Source organism: Phaenicophaeus curvirostris, chromosome 1, assembly GCF_032191515.1.
Source record: "Phaenicophaeus curvirostris isolate KB17595 chromosome 1, BPBGC_Pcur_1.0, whole genome shotgun sequence".
In the NCBI taxonomy this organism is placed as follows: Eukaryota; Metazoa; Chordata; class Aves; order Cuculiformes; family Cuculidae; genus Phaenicophaeus; species Phaenicophaeus curvirostris.
Window position 1 is genome coordinate 30,867,452 of NC_091392.1, and position 18,432 is coordinate 30,885,883.

Sequence of the window (18,432 nt, forward strand, 5' to 3'; positions counted from 1 at the left end):
AATGGCGGCGCGGGGCGGGGCGGGGGCTTCCGGCGGCGCGCAGGGAGCGGCGGGACGCGGGTGAGCGGCGGCGCCGGCCCGGGGCTTCCCGCGGCGGGCGGGGGGTGCTGCCTTCCTGCCTCCCGCTGCGCCCCGGCGGGAAGGTGCTGCTCTCCTTCTCTCCTCTTCTCTTCTCTCCTCTTCTCTTCTCTCTTCTCCCCCCCTTCCCTCCCCCCCTTCCCTCCCCTCCTTCCCTCCCCTCCTTCCCTCCTCTCCTTCCCTCCCTCCCTTCCCCCCGTTCCCTCCCTTTTCCCCCTTCCCCCTGCCTCCCTCCTTCCTCTCTTCCTTCCCTCTCCCCCCTTCCTTCCCTCTCCCCCCTTCCTTCCCTCTCCCCCCTTCCTTCCCTTTCCCCCCTTCCTTCCCTTTCCCCCCTTCCTTCCCCTTCCCCCCTTCCTTCCCCTTCCCCCCTTCCTTCCCCTTCCCCCCTTCCTTCCCCTTCCCCCCTTCCTTCCCCTTCCCTCCCTTTATCCCCCTGGTTTCATAGGAATTGGGGTGAATGGGAGCAGAGAGGTGGGAGGGTTGGCACCAAGGATGGGCCTTGTAAACCTCGTCTTTCCATCCTTAAAATCTGTTTGTGACTCAAGATCCTGATTTTTCGGTTTAGTTTATGGCCTTGTTTTGAAGGGAAAGGTGTTACTCCTGCATACTTCTGAGAGTTACTTCAAACTTGAGTTAACTGGGAATGAGTGTTTGGAGGCTGCCTATATCCCATAGTGAACGCTTCCAGTGAGGCTTTTGTGGGCATGATGGTGCAGCATCCATGTCTTCGTGTTCCTACAAAGGGATGGTTATGACAGGAGCATGCAGCTTAGCTGGTCTCCTTAGAAGCACTAGAATAAATCTGTGGTTAGTTTAACAATAGGATGTCCTGTAATATATTTAAAGTCTTTATGAGTATTTAAACATCTTAAGTCGACTCTCTGTGGTTCTTCCCCTTAATGCTCTTTAAGTAGGCTCTTTACCAAGCATTAGACTTTTCATGGATAGTCTTATAATAATTTGTGATTTGAGTTGTCTGGGACTTCAAGGGAACCAAGACTGTCAGAAATAAACAAAGATGTGGAAAGCCTCGGAATCTGTGCAAGCAAAGAGTAGGGTTTGATACATTGATTTATTTGCCTGGGTGAATTATTCAGAGCTGGTTGGTACTTTCAAATGTGAATGTTGACAGCATTGAAGTTTTTCCTGGTTGTGACAACAGTATAGTGAGCTGACATGTTTTGTTGTCAAAATGTTAGCGCTGCAAGATGGAAAGTCAGGGTGGAGGCGGTGATCCATAGAGTTGCTAGTGCAGCAGCCTAGTTGCAGCCTGGCAGAATATTCTTTTTGTAAAATTGATGCTGATGAAGGATGGGATGTTAGTAACTGCAGGTGTTCAGGCAAAGACAAGTGGTAATACATCAGTTCTTGCATTAATATAACCCACAATGCATTGTCTCAATTTCTTTTGCTCCCATTGATATATTAGAATGATGTGTTAAGCAAACTGAACAAGTGGGATTATAAGTCTGCACCAGAAGGCTTCTGCTGTTAGTAATTTTATTCGGCTTATGCATTTCTGTGTGTTTTCCCCTTTTGAGGTGGGAGTTACTCTGACTTTTGTGGTCAATGCTTTCTTAAATATATTTTTTTCCTTTTTTTTCTTTCTCTTAGTATAAGTCAAAATTATTGTGAACAAGTCATGAAAGATTGCAAAAAAGCCTCTTCCTTGAGGTTATTTGGTATCTGTGTTGGGTACACCTAGATTTACTGCAGTTATGCGTCTTAACTGCTTTTGAAAATCTTATAGCCTAACATTTGTTATTTAGGAAGAGGTGGATCCTTGCTTTTTCTCAATGCCTCCCTTACAGTGTTATATGTACTGTCATGTTGGGTTTTTCCTTCTACTCTTACACTTCTGCTTTTTTGTATTACTGATAGAGGATTAAGTCTATTCAGTGTTTTCTGCTTGTCCCAAGTACTGGAGAAGGAAAAAGTTACTTTTTTTTTTTTCTTCCCCCAAAACTCACTTCTATCTGTCTTACCTCCTGTCTAGGTAAGAGATACTGAGATATATTTGAAGTACTATCAAATGGATTCTAACTACTGGAAGGAAAAGCAGTGTTTTCTGTCTGTATTTATGTTCTTAAAGTAGCAGTTGTTGCAAAATTTGCTATGATAGATATTTCTAATAAGATACAATTCTCTAAGCATCTTTCCTAGGTCTGACTCATATGAAGTATCTAAGATTTTTTTTTTTTTTTGAGAGCTTTCTGAAGTGGAGGAGAGACAGAACTGGCCTACATTTGTCACTTTTTGCTGGTTTTGAAAGTAACAGTATAAAACCAGACATATCCCAGTAGCATCAGCTCCTTCTGCTTTTACCGCACAGCATTGGTTTAATGCTTTGTTCATGTATAGCAAGATGTAGTCAGCTGGGTTAGAATGCTGTATGATTTTGAAATTGTCATGTACGTTCTGCGGAAGGTTGATAGCACACACTGGAAAGTTAAGGATCCTGAAGACTTAGGTATTTCTAGCCATGATGAAAGTTGATGTCACAAGTGTAAACAGGCAAGAATTGTGTACAAAATGTTGCAGAATACTATAGTGATTTTGCAAATGTGTCACCTTATATTTAGCGTGTGTTATTTAGAAAGCAAAAGAGAATATAAAAATAGTGGTTGGTTGGTTAAAGAAATACCCAGTTGTGCAAAAAAATGTGATGTTTAAGTGAACCATATAATCTGCTTGATGAAGAAAGTCTTTTTGTGTTACATCAGTTATACTAGCATAGAGCAAGACATAGTGTTGTGAATTGGAGCGAAGCCATTCTTGGCAGCTGGCCACAGAGAAGCAGCTTGCACTGTGTTAATAGAATGGCTTCTGCATACACTGGAATGTCTGGAATATCTTTATTTGAGAAAGTAAAAGACCTTGCTTTAGTGAAAACAGTCACCTCTGATCAAAAATAGGAAAAGGTTGTTCAAATTATTACAGTAAATGATCGTATGTCATGATAGTAAAGAAGTATCAACTGCCTTTGCTGTATATGCTAGTAGTAAATAGTTAGTATGAGTGACAATGGCACTAGGTGTGAAACAAAATAGATTTTTTTTTTAATTTTACTTATTGTTTTAGAAAAATTTAGTACTGAAGAAACAGTTTAACCTGAATACAGTTTAGTAAGCTTAATGTTCGGTCTTTTCAGTCCTTGTTAATGAGATGTTTTTGTATTGATCCTAAGAGTTTAGTCCCTGGTTGTTATTAAAGCTGTGCTGGGTCATGTATGGAAATATTTTTCTATGGAAACAGGTAAAATTTGCTCAAGATGGTAGGAAATTCATTTTCCTCCTTTGAAACTTTTTTTTTAATATTTTCAGTTGCAGCCTTACTTTATCTCATTGGTCCCACCCGAAATTTGCCTGTTTAGTCTTCTGTATAAAATTGATTTCCTCCTATTTCTTTTCCTTACCAGCATTTTGAGCAGTGTACTTGATGGTTGATCCTATCAGATTAATTTTCTTCATTTCATTCCTCTAAATGCCAAATAGTCTGACTTCTGAGGGTTTTTGTTCTACCTCCATACTTACTTCTTGTGTGGTGTATTTGTGTAATGTTTTTCTACTGCTCTCTATCTTTCGTAGTAGTGTATCTCTGCCTTTTATCCAGATTGTGGGGATTTTTTTTGTCAAAATACAATACAGGTGATAATTCTTGCTAGTTACAGCGAGGTCCATCAACAGTGATAAAAATGGGAGTGTTTTTGTCAGCTTTGCTGCCTGATAGTGTAATGGAGCGTGTAGGTGAATGTCAGTGCCTGCTGCCAGTGATGTGTGTCGGTATGTTGGAGGCGTCTTGACTGACAGAGCAGTGCGATGTTTAAGCTTGCACCTAGCTTCAGTGGCACTTACCTGAAATACGTTGCTTTTTGAACGTACTGTTCGGTTAATTCCAGTATCAGCTGCAGGCAGGAGGGTGTGGACGATACTGTGTTTGTCAAAATGCAGAAAAATCCTCTTGAAAACTGTATCTGAATCCAGCTCCTGATATTTGCTGTTGGTCTAAAAGCTGAGTGAGAATTGCCATCAGGTACTAAAGTCTACGCATATGAGAGGTGGGTGGGCTGTGGGCTAGAAGGGGTGAGAGCAGGCACTGCTGGAGGCTCAGATGCTCTCCAGTGGTTATAGATGGAGGGAATGGTCCACTGTGGGGCAAGGTCTGGGTGTGAGGAACTGGCAGCAAAGTGCTTTGAGAAATGGCACATAGTACTGTTCTGGTGTAATGATTTTCTTTTGGCTCAGCTAATTCTGTCCCTCCTGGTACAAGTAAAACACAAGAGTATTCAGGTACTGTTCTAGGTACAAAGTAAAGAGGATTGTGGGGACAGTGTACGAGCAGATAGAGCACCCTCCTGGTGCCATGGGAAGGAGGGGGCACAGGGTCAGTCTAAGAACAGTTAATGCATGTGTAGCTGTGGTATAATTTTTTTAAGGCTTTAGCAAAAGCACCTGAAATAGAGAATGAAGAAAAGTTGAGGCAGTTACTGTGAAAGTGCCAGGAAGGTTATTCTGATGGCTATGCCCGAACAACACTTACAGCAACATGAATGGTGGCTTCAGAATAAATAACTGTTTCACAGAGCACTCTGGTGAGGGCAGGGACATCCAGCCCTCTACCTCTTCCCTTTACCAAACTGAAGGCTAACCAAATGGTATTGGTTTAGTCAGCTTTTGACTTATAATCTGTGGCAACATCAGACCAGTACTGTGTCTTGGTTATGGAACTTACTTAAGGTAGAGTCTCTTATAAAATGGAACAAAGTTTTAAGAAGGTGCTCCAGTTTGTTTGTACCTATGTTAGGATTAATATTTCTGAACATAAAGTCTTGTTATAGTTGAGGAAAGAGCTGCTTTGTCAGGATTTATCATCTCTTACAAAAGGAAAAGAACTTTGGTCAAACATTTAATTAACCTCATCACATGCAAGTGAGTCTTATTTTTGTCTGCTGCACACGTCTACTTAATGTTCTTGAAAGACACTTTAATAAACATAAGTTAATTGAATATATTTAGTATTTTTCTGAGTGTTATTAAGAAAACAGTTACAGTAGTTTCCAAAAGCTTTTGGTAACATGGAAGAAAAACTGAGTGAGTAAAAGGTGATGAAAGGGAAAGAAAACTCTGGAATTCATTAGGAAAGTGTTGCGTCTGTAATAATTTGTTGCAGGAAGGTTTTTGATATTGTGAATTCATAGCTTCTTAATTGAGTGTAGTGAATTGCTATATACTAACTCAGATCACAGGGGACAGGCAGTTGAAAGATTTAGATTTTAGATGTCTATGTTACTTAAAAGAAAAATGTACTTATGAATATACATGCATTTTTTTCTAACTTCAGTTTCTTTTTTTTGTGTAGGTAATTGAACAGGTCTTCAGAGGCAGAGTTGTGATAACTGACAGAAAAGTAAGTATGCAGGTGTTCATTGTTTTTCACAAAAATATTGAATTAGTGCTACCTCTGCTGACAGTTAATAAGCCCTTTTGTCATGTTGATTCTTAACATCTGTAGTAATCAATGTTTTATATAGCCTCATAAGTCTTTATTTTGTAAAAGCAGATAATGTTATGTATTTCTCCTGAGTATGACTTACTGTTTCTTATTATTTTTAATAGCTAGAACTGCCATTCTGAAGGGAAACTTTTATTCTAGCAGTTCCTTATCTATTTTCAATGATGTATAGTATGTAATTTGTCGCCTTAATAATAATCAGAAAGTTTTCAGCATTTCAAGTTTGTGTTGTCTAGCATAGCATGACTAGAATCTCTTATGCCAATGGTTTATTTCCACATATATTTAGTTACTAATTTTGATTTTGAAAGTCACCTTTCTCTGGAAAGGAGCTTTTATGTTCTGCTGGCTCCCAATTTAAAACAAGAAAAATCTACACCTGAAGAATGCATTTCATTCATGTATTCAAAATGTGGAGCTTTGTAGGAACTGAATGATATGTTGTGTTTTAACCTCTTTCCAGGTGGTTGAGGTGGTGAAATTTAAGTTATTGCGTTAAAAAAGAAAAAAGTAGAAATTCTTCAATCTTATAAATAGGAGTTGAACAATTTAAAAAAAATCTTCTATTTTTAGTGGAGCAATATCAAAATTACTGTCAGGTATGTGTATGAATTTATATGTACAACTGGTGTTTGCAATGTGCATATATGAGATCTGACACAAAACAATGAGACTAACCCTGTAGGTCAAGAAGTGAGAGTGGGAGGGGAGAGACAAAGAGATGGTTATAGGACATGTTCTAACCTGTCACAATGAGAGAAGGCTCAGCTCGATTGCTTCACTCAGTACAAGTGGACATGTGTTCAAATAGAGACGTTTTCTTATCCTCCGTCAGAAAATAGTGTGCAACAGTGAACAGGGCCTTAACATCAAGACAATGTGCCAGCTCACAGTGCTTTGTCTATGAAGCAGTTTTTAGGTAATAACATCGCTGTGCTTGAGCAACCACCCCGTTTGCCAGATCTGGCTCCCTGTGATTTCTGTCTCTTCCCAAGGATCAAGTTGATGCTCAGAGTAACCCATTTTTTGTCGAAAGCAAAAATTACAGAGATCCTCAACAGCCTTTCAGAAAGTAATTTGCAGAGTTGGTTTGAACATTGGCAGCATCATATTCAGCTGTATGTCAACTCAAAAGGGAACTATTTTGAAGGTGATTGTAGTTCATTTTCTCAATTTGTTGAATTGAGTTACAGGCACGTTCTCGGTTTTTTTTGTGTCAGACCTTGTATTTCAATTGAGCTGTTTATAGTACCCTGTAATACTGATTATACTTCACTGATTTCTAGTTGTTCGGTTGTTATTGCATATACCGCAAACTATTTTTCCTTAAAGTTCATTAAATAATTTCTATAACTAGATAGACTGACTTTTAAAAGGACTAATTTAAAAAAGGTATATGTACAGAACTTGTGCATAATACATGATACTGGGAGAAGTCTGAGAGCCTTTGTTTCTATGCTCACTATGCTTTTGTCTACGCATAATGAGTCTGGTTTTGGCTAATGGGATTTTTATTGTTTTTAGTGGCTTATCGAAGAGATGAAATGTGGTCTGAGGAGCGATATGACTATGAAAGAGTTCCAAGAGAACGTCTCCCTCCAAGGATTCATCCTGATGTAAGTGTATAGTATGTGTCTTTAGCATTATACTGTTACGCTATACCTTTATAACATAACTTGTATAAGGACTGGATTTATGTACATATTGTACCCCAAGTTCTGTTCTTCTCGCATTCATCTAAGCCAAAAATATAGCAAATGCATCTCACAGAGATGATAGGATGTCTCCAAAACTAAATCCTGTATTTTTTTAAATCCTGTTGCAAGTCATTTAGAATATTTGTATTTTGATTAATTGATTTTTTTTTGGTGTAATTCTTTGCTTTATTAAACACAGGACTTTTAATAATTTCTGGTGAACTGAAGGCCATACTATGTTGTATTTATCCCCAGACTTTTTTTTTGTGTGTGTTAATACATCTCAGAAGTGATTTACGGTGATAAAATTACTATTTTCAAGTATTGTTCCTGTCACCAATGCAGTTGTTTGTTATAGAATCATAGAATCACTAGGTTGGAAAAGACCCACTGGATCATTGAGTCCAACCATTCCCATCAATCACTAAATCATGCCCCTCAGCACCTCATCCACCCGTCCCTTAAACACCTCCAGGGAAGGTGACTCAACCACCTCCCAGGGCAGCCTGTTCCAGTGCCCAATGACCCTTTCCGTGAAAAATGTTTTCCTAATGTCCAGCCTAAACCTACCCTGGTGGAGCTTGAGGCCATTCCCTCTTGTCCCGTCCCCTGACACTTGGGAGAAGAGGCCAGAAGAAAAAGAATTATATTTTTTAAAGAACAGAAGGAAATGTTTATAGCAAACATGGAAAATGCATCTTTGCTATAAAAAATTGTGTTTTGGAACCTTGTAAGGGAAATGCTTCTCAAGAGGAGTGTTGATGCAAATCTACTTTGTAGGCATGGCTACTTCTACGGTGTGTTATGCTTATGAAAGCAAACACAGGCACCATGCTTACTCTATTGTAGAATAACTTTAGAATACTTTTAGAAAATCTCTGTGACGTAGAGTTGGGTAATTGTTTTTTTTCCTGTGTCCACGAAGAAAGAAAACAGGTTGTACCTTTGGGTGTTGAGCTATTACTTTATTCTGTTATTCTAGAATGCTTATTTTTATATTTCTGTTTACATGTTTGCAATGTGCATTTGGCAAAATAAAATTTCAGGTATCTGTGCCAGCTATCTGGCTTTTCTTCTGATTCTTCTAAGTGTTGGAATAATAGCATAGCATAGGTGATTTAACTTGCTTTTGGGGTTCCCTCTACCGTATTTTAAGTTTTTGGGTTTCGATATGTACCAGTGTTGGTAATGTTGTAGCTACTCTGTTGTTAGTGTTTGGCTGCTCTGTGACATATTTAAGGTGCTCTACACGTGGCAACAGAATTTATGCCTTTTTAGCAAACTGGAAATCAGATAAATTTGCACTGAGTGTTTAGTCAGCTGCTTCTTGGAAATATTTATCAGCAACAGGGCACAAGGAAAGGCAGAATGTATTTTCAAAGATTTTAATTTTTTTTAATCAACGTTTGACTGGACTAACAAATTGCTAATTTAATTTAACCATTGTAACAGTGACATTCCTAAATTCTTTTAGTCTTTCAAGCTGTCCAGGGAACAATACATGGCATATGCATTATGAAGCTTTACTTTACAGTTTAAAAGAAGTAATGCGCTCATTTGGATGCAAGAATTAACTAGATCAATGCTGGATTTATTACCTGTTTTTGAAACAGGGGATAAAGGGACTGGCAGAATACTGTATTTATCACAGTCAGTACTATCCATCTGCACCAAAACAACATCCCCAGTCATTGGGCAAACCAAGATATGGTGCTTCTCTGTCTTACTAAAAGATGGGTATGAATCTCTTTCTCATACGGCTCTGCTGATTCAAGATAGTTGGCAGGCAGTTTCTGTCCCTGTAAGCCTGGGCTGTTGTATCTGTGTCCACATATAAAGATCAAACTTAATTTTGACTAAATAAGTAAAATCGAATTAGTTAAGTTTATCTGTGAATACGCTTAGCATTTGCTGATAGGTTAGTATGCTGGAACTGAGACGTGCCAGTGGTACACAGTGAAGTATTTCTTGTTTGAAAGCGCAAGAGACCTGCCCTACTCTAAACTGGGTGCCAATTATGTATCATAGAATAGTTTGGGTTGGAAGGGACCTTAAAGATCATCTAGTTCCAACCCCCCTGCCATGGGCAGGGACATCTCCTGCTAGATCAGGCTGCCCGAGGCCCCATCCAACCTGGCCTTGAACACTTCCAGGCATGGAGCATCCACAACATCCCTTGGCAACCTGTTCCAGTGGGTTGACACAGCTTGGTGTCATCTGCATATTTGCTGAGGGTGTACTTAATCTCGCTGTCAATATCACTGATGAAGATATTAAACAGCACTGGTCCCAGTACGGACCCCTGAGGGACACCACTTGTCATGGATCTCCACCTGGACTTTGAGCCATTGACCACTACTCTGAATACGACCCTCCAACTAGTTTCTTATCCACCATACCATCCACCCATCAAATCAATCCCTCTCCAATTAAGAGAGGAGGATGTTGTGGGGGTCTGTGTCAAAGGCTTTATAGAAGTCTAGATAGATCACATCCATTGGTTTACCCGTGTTCACTGCTGCAGTAACCCCGTATCTAGTTCGTATCTAGTTTGTATCTAGACTGTCGTAGAAATATATGCTTTCAGATCCTAGTAAGGATCTGAAAAAACTATTGGTGCATTAGATTATGACTTCTACTGCTATTAAAAAAAAAAGTGGCTTTAGTAGCTTTCCCCCGGCTCCAAACTGCACATGCTAACTCAAGTGTCTGCATTTAGAGCTAGTGGTTTTAAGGTCCTTAGAGAAAATATCTTGCTAAAGGAAGAAGACTTAAAATACTGTCTTGCATTCCTTTTTTCCTTTGCTTTTTATTTACAACTGGATTATATAATACTTCATTCTCGAAAATTGAATTTGTATCGTTTGCAAGTGTGCGATCTATGCTTAGTAGACAAAGGATTTCTTTAATTAGTAAATAGTGTATGACATTTTAGTTGAAGGAAATGTAATACATTAATTTTGTGTTCTAGCAAAAAGCTATCTAAAACTTGCGTTAGGAGAAAGAATGTTAAAACTCTCTCTGTCACTTGAATCATCAGATCACCTACTGTATTTTATTGAGGAGGTGTGTATCGATTCAGATTATGAGGCAAGGACTGTCTTCACTGTGATCTCTGTAGTGTGGAGGACGTTATTGGCATTAAGAAATTTGATAGCATTTTCAAATGGGCTCTTTAATTTACAGGCATGACAGATGTAACTTTCTTTATTGAATTCCTAAGTTAACGTATAAGTGTCTGAGAAAAATCTGGAGCTAATGCTTAAAAAAAGAAAGTAACTGATGCTTAGGCAGCTAATGTTAATGCTTTAAATTTTCAAAAGAAATGTAAACTATGTTGAAAAATTTCCCTCTATAATTAAACCTGTAATGCCTAAGGATTATATCTGAATCACGCCCAATTAGATTTAATAAGTTATTCCACCATCAGACTGGCATGATTCTTTATGTTCATTGTTCCTCTGTGCTATTTCAGCTTTAAGATTATTATGGTGCTGTATTTAGAAATAACTTAGTTTTACTTCTGTGTATTCACTACAGATTTACAGATGTTCAAAGCAATATGATTTTGGTTTTTTTGTGGTTTAGGATGATTACCACAGAGTAGTAAACGTTGTGCCCAAGAAACCACCACTGCTTGAAAGACCTGGAGACGGAAATTACAGTCGGTATGATGATTACAGTCATGCTGAGTACAGAGACTATGAAGAGGGTCGCAGTTTTGCTCACGACCGCAGAAGTGGCCCACCACACCGAGGTGTACGTAAGGTGATTCTTCTTATGTGTTTATGATGCTTATCTTCTCATTAATGCTTGAATACGGAACAATTAAAATATCATTTCAAACAGCATTGATGTTACTGCTGTTCTCATAACTGGAATAGAATGAATAGAAAAAACATCCAAGTTTTGATATTTTGGTCCTTTTTTGCAGTTACTAGGCTTCAAAACCTCTTGTGATTATATAGTACTACCAGTTTGCTGCTGCTTATGTTTCCTAGTTACTCTGTATTGACTTACAAAAGAGCCCTTGCCCAGCACTGTGAAATGCTCAGAGTCTGAACCGGGAAACCAGAAGTGGTCACAAGTCCTCTCTGTAGTGCACTGCGAAATTATCCAAATGTATTGCAAAATCTCTTTACTTAATGAGGCCTTGCACATGCAACTTGTTGAATGTTGTCTACCTATCCTTCTAATCTGCACAGTTGTTCACTTATTTGAAATCTGCCACAATGTTGAATGCATTTTTTTTTTTCCCCAGTTAAGTACAAATTTGATGGTTCCTTTGCAGAGTCATTACTGTTGTCTCCTTCAACCCAGCTGTTTGAAATTCTGTAATTTCAAGCTATTGATGATACTTTACATTTCAATGATGGAAACTTTCTTTTCAGAAGTCAAAGCCTGTGTATATAATTGGGAATTTTTTGTAGTTTGTCTTATGTACAGCATTTCAAAGTTGCTCTTTTTAGTATTGATAGAGAAGAAATATAAGAGGAATGGGGAACCTTGCTGTAAACAGTTAATACTTCTTTTTTGCTCAGTAAATGCTTTGGTTTTGCAGTAAGTAGCATGTAGCATCGAACTGTACCTGACATCTGATGTTGAGATACACATCACACAAGTGTTTTGCATGTATGTTTTTCAGAATGAATCAGGATACAGATGGCCAAGGGACGATCATCCTTTAAGTCGGCAGCCTGAATACAGGTATTTTTTTAAGACTACAGCAGTGCCATGCATATCCTGGCACTGTTTAGGGCATTCTTCTTTATTACCAAAACAGTTTGCAGAGCAGAGCAGTGAAATGGCAGGGACTAAGAAAGGACATCTGTTGAAGTAAAGGACAGTAGTGGAAAAGTGGTTTATAGTCGCATTGTTTGAAATGCAAATTAAATTAATGGAATGACATGAAAACCTTTTAGTATTTGTTTAGTAAGGATAGGAGGCGTAATGGAAGTGCCTTTAGGGTATTAGCCTGGCATTGTAAGTAAATTGGTGTATCTCCTTGATCAGTTACACTTTTTATGTGACTTTAGAGAATTCTGTCTAGTGGATAATGGGATTATGAAGTTCACTTTTGCCTTGTCCTGACCTCCTTGTTGTCTCTGCTAGACTGATCAGTAGATATTTCCATCATAAACTGTATTTATTTCTGTGAGCAGTTCTTAGTCTGTACCTCAGGCTCTCATCTGTGAAATGTAAGGAATAGTATTAAACAATAGGGCTGTAATGTATGTTTGCCTACTGTGATGTTTGTTATGACATTAGTTAATATGAGAAATAAAGTGCACAGGATAGTGTTGCACTGAAAATTTATGGACAAGGATGAAATTCACCTCAAATATTCAGCCAAGAAGTAATTGTCAGTGAAACTGAAATATTAATAATCTAATCTAATCTAAAAATGTCATCTCCTGGCTTTACTTTTATAGGCCACTTCCTATATTTATGCCTCTCAGGGGTTTCTGCTGTATTATACCAGGCCTGTATTTCTATATACTACATCCTAGTGTCAGAAATATAGAATCATAGAATAACCAGGTTGGAAGAGACCCACCAGATCATCGAGTCCAACCATTCCTATCAAAATATCTTACTCTACATAGAATAACTCCTTGTTACTGCTATCCATATAAAATAGGGTTGTACCATATAAAGATCGACAAAAGTAAATCAAGTTACCTATAGACGCTTGGTCAATTAAAAAAATTGCTGTTCTGCCTGTGCCAAGTTAAAAAAGATACTTCAGGCAGGTCAGTAAAAGCTCAGACAGAGAAGGCCTGACAAGCTTGCTTAAAGCCCATCTTGAGGCCTTGCAAACTCAATATGAAGCTGTTAGTGGCAATGGCAATACAGTGCTCCAGAGCTACACAGTTGCAGAAGGCACCTATTTCTTTGAATGTGATGATTCAGACATAGCATAACTAGGTTATTACGTAGCTTCACCATAAAAAAATCCTTCATATACCAGAAGGGTCTGCATGCACTAGATCTCACAATTGTGTTCTCGGAGCTAGAAGCAGCAGTAAAGGATTTTGAAAAGTAGTAAGTGTTTTATAGAAACTTGTGTAAAAACTCCTGCATCTTTTCCTCCCTCTTAAGAAGAATCAGAGTTATTTAAAGCTGAAAAAAAAGAAGACTGAGGAAACTTGAGTTTGTCAGGCAGTTTATTTTACACAGAACAAGAGTGGCACCCAGTGGTCAAAAGATTCTTAAATACATCCTGATTTCTTCCGTTTAAAATGTGAGGATAAAATGTCAGCTTGTTTTATTGAAGGCTTTAACAATGTGTTGCGTGGTAGGTGATAGTTCCATTTATGTTTTTATTATGTATTTCAGAATATGTGACTGTTATACAACTGTAATAACACTATGGAAGAACTTCATAAACATACTTGGTTCAATTGAGGATATAGAATCGTAGAATCATTTAGGCTGCTAAAAGACGTTTAAGATCATCAAGTCCAACCATTAATCTAGCACTGTCAATTCCACCACTAAAGCATGTCCTTAAGCACCACATCTACATGTTTTTTGAACATCTTTAGGAACTTAGCCAGTTCCCTAAGCAGCTTATTACAATGTTTGACAACCCTTTCTGTGGAGAATGTTTTCCTAACATCCAATCTAAACCTATCCTGGTACAACTTGTGGCCTTTTCCTCTTGTCCTATCACTTGTTACTTGGGAGAAGACGCTGACATCCACCTCACTACAACCTCATTTAAGGTAGTTGTAGAGAGCAATAAGGTCTTTCCTCAGCCTCCTCTTCTCAGTACTATACAACCTCGCTTCCCTCAGCTGCTCCTCATAAGACTTGTGCTCCAGACCCTCTGCCAGCTTCACTGCCCTTCTCTGGACACACTCCAGCATCTCAGCGTCTTTCTTGTAGTGAGGGGACCAAAACTAAACAAAGTATTTGAGGTGAGGCCTCACCAGCACTGAGTAGAGGGGGATGATCAATTCCTTACCCCTGATGGCCACACTATTTCTGATACAAGCCAGGATGCTGTTGTCTGGGCACCCTGCTGGCTCGTGTTCAGCCAGCTGTTGACCAACATCCCCAGGTCCTTTCCTGCCTAGCAGCTTTTCAGCCATTCATCCCCAAGTCTGCATGGATTTGTTGTGGTCCAGGTGCAGGACCCAATGCTCAGTCTTGCTGAACCCCATACAGTTGGCCTTGGCCCATCGATCAAGCCTCTCCATATCCCTTTGCAGAGCCTTTCTTCGCTCAAACAGATCAACGCTTCCACAGAACTTGGTGTTATCTGCAACCTTACTAAGGGAGCATGTGATCCCTTCATCCATATAATTGATAAAGATTTTAAACAAGACTGGTCTGAACACTAAACCCTGGGAAACACTGCTTGTGGCCGGCCTCCAACTGGAATGTGTTTGCAAGTTGTACTGATTTATTATATAGATACACATTAGCATATCAGAAACCTCATTGTACAGAAGAGAACCAGAATAATGAATAACCTTGGATGTAAAATCCTGTGATCAGACTACTAAACACTTGTAGCATTACATGCTTTGTAGTAAAATTATTTATGATCTTCTGCATATTGCACGCGACTGAGCTATGTAGTGGATCTTGACAGAGAAAATCGAAATATGGCACTTGGTAGATGTTGTCTCCTGTGGTAGAAAAGCTAGTTACTTTGTATTTCAAAGACATCCACACTATAAAAAAATTAGATTAAAAAATGATTATATGTGAAAATGCTTTTTCTCTGGGTATGGTGAAAGTTATGTTGGATAAGTTTTCCTGAAGTACATATAATTTTTTTCTCCTTTGAGGTAGTAGAAGGAGATTTAAGGTTGCTTTAACTAGAAGTACTTTTTAAAAAAATTGCGTTGAACATGGCTAACACATAGTACAAAGTTAGATTGGTGAAGCTAAAGACACTGAGACTTTTAAAGTTAATGGGTTTTTGTAGTCAGTACAGTAACTATAAATTCTGAAAGGAATAGCTCTTTTATTGACGTAAATAATAGTTTTTCTTGAATTTTTTTAAAAACTCATTCAGCAGCTAAAAATGTAATTTGTTGTTGTCAATGTTATGTTTACCATTTCCTCTTAAGAATTAATCATTCACATTTTCCTGCTTTGATTTTTGGCATAAATGTCAAGAAGTAATTTGTTCTCTCACTCTTTCCATCTTTGTTTCTCTTACCTTTCTTTGGAGCTGAAAATATATTACTCGATAGTCTCCTAAAGTAAAAGAAACTGCTTATCTGGAATATCAAAAATCTTTAAATGATGCAGAATTTGGGGAGTGAAAGTTTGCTGTACTGAAGAAACTATCAGTTAGGGCTTTATGGAGTGGATTTTAGTGGGTTTGGTTTTTTGTTGCTGTTGTTTCTTTTGTGGATTTTCTTTTATGCTTCTTGCCTTTTCCTTAAAAATAGGGAGTACGTGCTTAACAGTTGAACACCTGTGGCTTGAGCTGTGATGTACTTGTGATGTATCTGTGACCAGCAGCAGATCTCAGTGAGTGATAACAGGATTGTTGAGGTTCTTCCCCTTGGTTAGTCATATTTTTTCTTGCCTTCTTTCTTCTTATAGAGTTATGCTTCAGTTTCCTAGCAGCTGTCATTTGCTAGTAGTCTACCATTAAGTGGTGTGTCACTCACCCTTCTGCTTTTTCTGGACCCCTCAGTTCTTGAGTGTTGTTAGCCCTGTTTAATACTATGATCAGTGAACAGCTGTCAGCCTGACAGTGACTTCTTCATGTTAATACATGTTAAAATATTGTTATTCAGTGCATGTGCTGGGTGTAGATTTGAAAATGAGTTTCCAGCCCTTTTTCTCCTGTTCTGACCTAAGGAATTCTTGTTGGATTTCTGAAATTCAGGAACTGATGTGGATTGTGTAACCTTACAGGCATTGCTTGGTTTGAACCTGCCTGGTGTTTCAAGAATTGTACATCAAAGTGGAATCTCTTGGTTCGGAGAACAGAAAAATTCCTGTACTCATGATGACAGTTCAAATGTCTTGATCACTGATGCTGTGAAACTCTGAAATTACGAGGAGTAGAGATCAAATAACACATGACTGCTTTCTATATTTATCTTCTACTGATGATATTCACTTCTGGGACTGTGTTACTGCATGTCTTCAGTGAGATATTGAACTCATTTATTCAAAGCACTCTAATTATTTTATGCATGTGAGGTTTTTTGAAAAGTTGCAGGGAACTGTGCTGTTGTGTTGAAGAAGCTCAATTTTACAGGACCTCATAATATGGACCTCATAACAGCGGATTTTGCATACAATTTCTTTTTTTTCAAGTCAAATGAACTCTTCAGTGTGAAATGATTTAGATATTAGCTGCTGTTTGCTTTAGTCATACCAAATTTTAATCCTTTTGAGAGCATTACTTCATTCGCCTTTTTTTCAGCCAAACCGAGTTCATAAGATGTGAAATATGCGAAACTTGGCAACTTAAGATGGGTGAGACTCATCTTCAAAGAGAAATTTCAAAATGACGCACTTGTAAATCCCAGTTGTACAGGCATTAAATTTGATCCTTGAAGTTATCCAAGGTCCAGATTTTTGTAAAATAAGGATTCCCATATTTGTAGACAAAGTACTCTGCATCAGTATTAATGTTGGCTAATATAATATAGACTCCTGGGAAGTACCTCATATAGGATGTTTTTAATCTCTTCACGTGGTGTTTTTTAATTGGTTATTGGATTTTTTTCCCATGTCCTGTGTGAAATTAGGAAGTCTTAGTCCAGTCTATAATGGAAATTTCTGTATATAAAACAGATTTGCTTGTCTGTGGAGCGCACAGGAGATATTTTGTAATAAATAGAAAAAATAATGTATTTTTTTTGCTAAAATGGAAGAAAACTGTCTAGCAAAATGTTGCAACAATTTTAAACAACTAGTTGTGCGTGAGCAACTTAAAATTCATCGGTCAGTTCTATATTTTGTTTTTGAAATCTTTTAAATGAATGGCACATTGTCTTTCCTCTGAAAATTCGATGTGATTTTCTGAACATGAAACTTAGTTAGCTCTTTAAGGGTGGTAAAGCATAATATACCCCAGGTTTTGTAGATGTATAACCCTTCAGAATGAGATTGTGTTTACTGAAGGCTATGGAGAAGATTGGTAGCAAAGTGGAGGATAGAAGCCCAGCAATCTTGGCTTTCTGATCTTTGAACTACCTTTCATTTGGTGATTAACGCCTTGCAGGTGCAGTACGCGATGACAGGCTGTTCTAGAGGAGTGGACTGAAGATTGTACATTAAGAAGAAAATTGTTCTTTGGCAGGAATGGTTACTTTATACCAAAAGCATTGATGAGGGCGTCTCCAGATAGAAGTTAAGGGTCACTGACTCTTCTCTCAATAAAGCAGGTTTTAATATTGAGGGTTCAGTTGTGTTATAGGCCAAGGCAATTATCTTTACATTATCACTGTGCAGTCACCTCTGAATTTCAAGGGATGGCTTGTTTCTTGTTTTTTTTCCTGCTGCCTCTATGTATCCTCTAATGAATGAAACAGTAAGCCTGTTTAAATATTTTATACTAATTTAAAACATTGTATTATATTGTGGGAGGTCTTTAGGCTTAGGATTTAAACTTTTTTGTGATGTAAACTGATCTTTGTCTTGCTTATAGAAGAGAAACTTAGCCAAAGGGATTTATAAGATGGTGCTAAAAGTGTACATAAGTCTGCTGTTCTTTTGCAATATTTGACAGGTCTTAAGGGACACCATACAAGAAGCTCATTCTTTATTAAAAAACATGTGTGGAGGGAAATAAATATGGCAGTCACCCAAAGAAAATGGTCTCGCTTTTGACAGAGATTGATAAGCAGAGTTCTAATCGTATTCATTAGCCTTTTTCTTTTAATAAATAACTAAATAAAAACCTGCTCAGAACATTAAAACTCACAGGTATTCACACAAACTACTAGAGTAACTTGTTTATTCATATATGAAATTACAGTTTCCTTATAATAGGTCATTGTGGGAGATTCATTATACCTGTCTACAACTCCAGGCAAGGACTTGTCTGTTGAAATTTTTAGTTCAGAAGACCCATTGTATTAGGCTGCTGGCTATATTAGTTTACCTTGGCTTATGATATTCTGGGGAGCTAGGGGAGCGAGTTAGAACTTTTTGGAAC

General features: G+C 38.2%; 1 protein-coding gene across 5 annotated transcripts in view; it reads left to right on the plus strand.

Moving 5' to 3' along the window:
* PPHLN1 (periphilin 1) overlaps window positions 1-18,432 on the plus strand; it is a 354,335-nt gene that overhangs the window by 286,484 nt on the left and 49,419 nt on the right. For 2 of the 5 annotated variants that reach the window (XM_069851855.1, XM_069851836.1), the window contains exons 1-5: window positions 53-143; window positions 5,437-5,484; window positions 7,114-7,205; window positions 10,875-11,045; window positions 11,932-11,993. In XM_069851855.1, coding sequence (XP_069707956.1) covers window position 5,484; window positions 7,114-7,205; window positions 10,875-11,045; window positions 11,932-11,993 — 326 coding nt within the window. In that variant the 5' untranslated portion in view covers window positions 53-143; window positions 5,437-5,483. Of the gene's footprint in view, window positions 1-52; window positions 144-5,436; window positions 5,485-7,113; window positions 7,206-10,874; window positions 11,055-11,931; window positions 11,994-18,432 lie in introns of those variants that run through there. The other 3 variants (XM_069851846.1, XM_069851819.1, XM_069851828.1) reach the window with 3 other exon arrangements.